The 4041-nt window shown below is 34.6% G+C and overlaps 1 protein-coding gene across 1 annotated transcript; it reads left to right on the forward strand.

Annotated features, from left to right (window-relative positions):
- Positions 1 to 527: 527 nt before the first annotated feature.
- OCT59_019390 (uncharacterized protein) lies at positions 528 to 3381 on the forward strand (the record flags this gene model as incomplete). The annotated part of the gene is made up of 13 exons (XM_066143500.1): positions 528 to 574; positions 658 to 693; positions 755 to 866; positions 1159 to 1242; positions 1316 to 1429; positions 1502 to 1561; positions 1647 to 1735; positions 1805 to 2093; positions 2157 to 2257; positions 2344 to 2448; positions 2510 to 2600; positions 2663 to 3025; positions 3091 to 3381. The coding sequence occupies 13 exons, from the start codon at positions 528 to 530 to the stop codon at positions 3238 to 3240; spliced, it is 1641 nt and encodes a 546-aa protein (XP_066005240.1). The 3' UTR covers positions 3241 to 3381.
- Positions 3382 to 4041: the final 660 nt, after the last annotated feature.

Raw genomic sequence — 4041 nt, forward strand, 5'->3', positions numbered from 1 at the left:
AGGTTTTTTATAATGTGATGGATGTTTTTTAGTTAAATGACGTCGAAGTGTAGATGTTGGATTACCAGGTGAATAAAGTTTTGCACACAAAATACACTTATAGTTTGTAATTAACCAACTTTCCTCATCTTGAATTTTTTGAAAAAACTCCCAAACATCTGCTGACAATTTCTTATTTATAATTCTTTCATCATCAGATGCTAAGGAATCATCTGATAAATTATTATCGTCATTTTCAAAAACTCCCGACATAGTTGTAATAATGCAAGGTGATATAAAAAAATGTAAGAATGTAAAATCCGTTATTCTTTTATTGTAAAAAGTTACGCGTGCAGATACACGTAACCGTTAATTGAACCGATCTAAAACCGGTTCACTAAACCGGTTTCTATCGGTTCGGTCTCGGTTTGGTTTGACGTTTGAACTGAACTGAAACCGGTCCTATGATCAAACTGCGGTTCGAACCATCCAATCATAAACTGTTAACATCCCTAACCACCCCCTGTAAGTATATGCAAATTGTTTGAATGCTAGTTCATTCACCTCATTCACCTCAATTTTTAAAAACACGTAGGTATGTATATTTTTGTAAAGCAAACAGGCTAAAGCCGTTCCCAAACCACTGATGCATTATGGCTATATCTTTATCCACATCAGCATCTATGAAAATGACGTCGCAAATATCACAGGAAGGTTTCTTAGATTTCTTCGAAAATAACTCGACATGGTCGTTACTAAAGTTTCTCCACTATAGAATGGGAACCAAAAGCTTTACGTATGAAAAAGATAAGGAACATATGTTGTACAGAAGCACGTTGATAAGCCTTTCCAACGAGCGAGCTCGAACATGTCTTCTCGCTTTTGAAGTTAAGTATTTGAGATGTGCAATACGCAAGTAATAGCTGAGTTCAAGGGCTAGAGTATGTTCCGGTCTTAGGACACATCGTGACATATTGACGACCATCGAGTAACCAGCTGGATTCGTTCTAGCAGGAGAGAGAGGAGTTCGTCTTCCCTGAATATACTACACGTTAGTTCAACAGATTGGGTTCGTCCTAATTGGTTGTCAGGCTTCGTGCTGTGTTACAATCGCATAAGATAATTAAAAAGTACTATTCGATCTTATACTAACCGATATCCATTTCTTTTTAATGAAAGAAGGAGAAAACTTCTCAAAGTGTTGAGAGTTTCTGGAACGGGATCGAGAAAAACCGTTTAAATGACAATATCGAAAAAAGATCGGTCTGTAAATTGTGCTTTACAAATTGTTTATATACTGCACTGTACATAGAGTAACTCATTGATTTGTAAATAGTTAGAATACATCAATGAAACCATAGATGATTCGGTCAAAGATTCCAAAACTGCAAGAAACTATTTATCCAACGAGCTAGAATCATTTGTAACAAACTCCAAGAAGCGAGATTGTGTAAGTTATTAAGAAAATTCAGTATTATATTTATGTTTTTGTGTAGTAATTTTACTTTCTTCTAACATCTAGTCACCTATGGAAAATTCTCGAGATTCTAATATTCACACACCAGTTCATAACAACAAGAAGGTCAGGCTAAGTTCAATTCTATATCTCTTTTGTTTCATTATTTCGTACTGATACTATGCCTTAACCATTTGTTTTAATGTCATAGACCAGAACAGAAACCTCACTCGATAAATACATTAATGCCATTAATGCCGTCAATTCTATTCAAAACAACACAGAGTCTGCCCACACAGAGTAAATTATATTCTGCCTTTTACCTATCTAATAATTGTGCGTTAATTTCACACGTTTTCCTTGTCGTAGCCCACTCTGGTGGGGTGTTCTAGACTTCCGTGAGGAGAACGTGTCTCCGAGTCCAAGTCTTCCCCGTGCAAAAAATTTCCTACCAGATGATGAAATCGATCGTTTGATGAATATGATGAAAAGTACTATTCGAGAAGAGAGTGAAAAATTAAGTAAATCCGCTAAATCGCTTATAGAGGCATTGTTATTATCGGAAATCGTCAGTCTCCAACTTCTCGCAAAGGAATGTGGTGCACGCGGAATAGCTGGTGTATGTGATCTTCTGCAAAGATCTTCTGATAAAATACAGGTGAACAAAGTTTTTTATGTATTATCTTGATGTCTACAAGTATAACAAACCAATTTGTAATAGGATGTTGTCGATGTCGATAAAAATATAATTCAAGATTGTCTTGCGAATATAGATTTTGATGATGAGACTGCAATATATGTCGGGAGATGCATTCAGAACACGTAAGTTTGATGATTTGGTCATTACATTTGTTATAAATTTAAACACGGTATTACAATATATTAGTAAACTCCAATAATTATAATAGTTATGAATGGATCCAATGTTTTCACGGACAATGTAATTCTGAACGAACCGTCGACATGTACCTTGTCGGACCCTGTGCAAAAACTCCGAAAACCATATTCATATAGTAAGAAATTTGGCTTATTCTTGACCATTTGACTGTATTATTAAGCTTTTTTCCTTTATAGTGGCGAAAACCATTCGGATGCCGACCGTGAGGATAAAACAGATCGTTCCGGGACTAGTCGTGTTGGCAAGCCATGCGATTTTCTATATTGGGTAAGTCTCGTTCGGTTATTAAAAATTAACAAGTTAATTCTAACATAGAATTTTATATGTAGAGCTCATCTCGAGAAGCTGGAATTGGTGAAAACAGCGGGCCAACCCACAAGGATAATCATGACAAGGCGAGAACAAACTTCGTAGATGTAATTAAAGTCGCCAGGGCTCAACGCATCGAACTTGAGTATCAAATTATTGAGCAGAGTGGAAGAAGTCCTCTACCGGAGAGCCTGCAAAAAGCGATGACATCGATATTGATACCGTTCTTTCACATAGTCGGAATGAGAATTCGGTTCTATCTTCTTATTCAAATCAGTGGAGACCAATATGGTGTTTGGGACTGGGCCTCGGAGTACCTACCGACGAAAGATACAGACGTGGGAGAAGTCGCTCTATTATGTAAAAGATTTTTAGTTTACGGGGTACGTCGGTTTTTTTGATCAATTTTGCTTTGAGTTATCAAGCTTTTACTAATAAAATTTAATAGAATCTTGTAGAACGTGTGGGACGAGCGTCAAGCATTCTTGCTAAGAGAGCTAAAATTTTCAAAGAAGAAATAAGCAGGAGCGATGAGACTTCCCAGCCAACAGTAGGGCTAGATAAATTTCGAACTCCTGTAAAAAAGCCGGCAAAATAAGACTGCTACATATATTATGAGTACAATCCTTTGGTTCTTGCGGTATATTTGCATAAGTGATCAACTTAGTAATTAATTAGTAATTAATTAAATCATATGTAGTTATTTGTAAAAATTAATAAAGATAATTGTGTACATCAAAATAATAAATAATGAATTTGGATCAATGTATATGTATAATTGGCCTTGTGAAAAAATAACGCACTTGAAGCATTTAAAGTTTCGAATTTACTCAATAAGACCTAATTCTTGAAGATGTTCAGGAATAACTTCATATGGGTTTTCATAATACCAAACATACCTTAGTGCAATCTGATTCCGGCTATATAAAACTTTATATTTCAATAACGAACGGTCATGTGACTATATAATAGCCCAGGCCAATTTTATAGTGCTGGCCAGAATTACTAGTAATTTTTTTGAAAATTTATGTTAAAAGAAATTATAATTTTGGCCAGCATTACAAATTTGGCCTAAATTACCTATAAAGAAAACTAGTTCGGTATATTATATAATGAATTTACTATATACTGAACTAAACCTCCTGAAACGAAGAATTCATTATATTCAGAGTTGACTGTACAGTCAAACCTTTATATAACGATATGTCGGGACATATATGAAATTTTTAGAAAATATCGTTATATCAAAGTTATGCCAATATTTATATGTCCTCACATATAGTGGGAAAATAAAATTTTATCAGTATAACAAGTTTTTAATAGTATATCGGTATATCAAATATCGGTATATCGAGGTTAAACTGTATTCAGTTTTAATGATTTATATAGGAAAAATAAA

This window comes from Rhizophagus irregularis, chromosome 29 (assembly GCF_026210795.1).
Source record: "Rhizophagus irregularis chromosome 29, complete sequence".
Taxonomy (NCBI): domain Eukaryota; kingdom Fungi; phylum Glomeromycota; class Glomeromycetes; order Glomerales; family Glomeraceae; genus Rhizophagus; species Rhizophagus irregularis.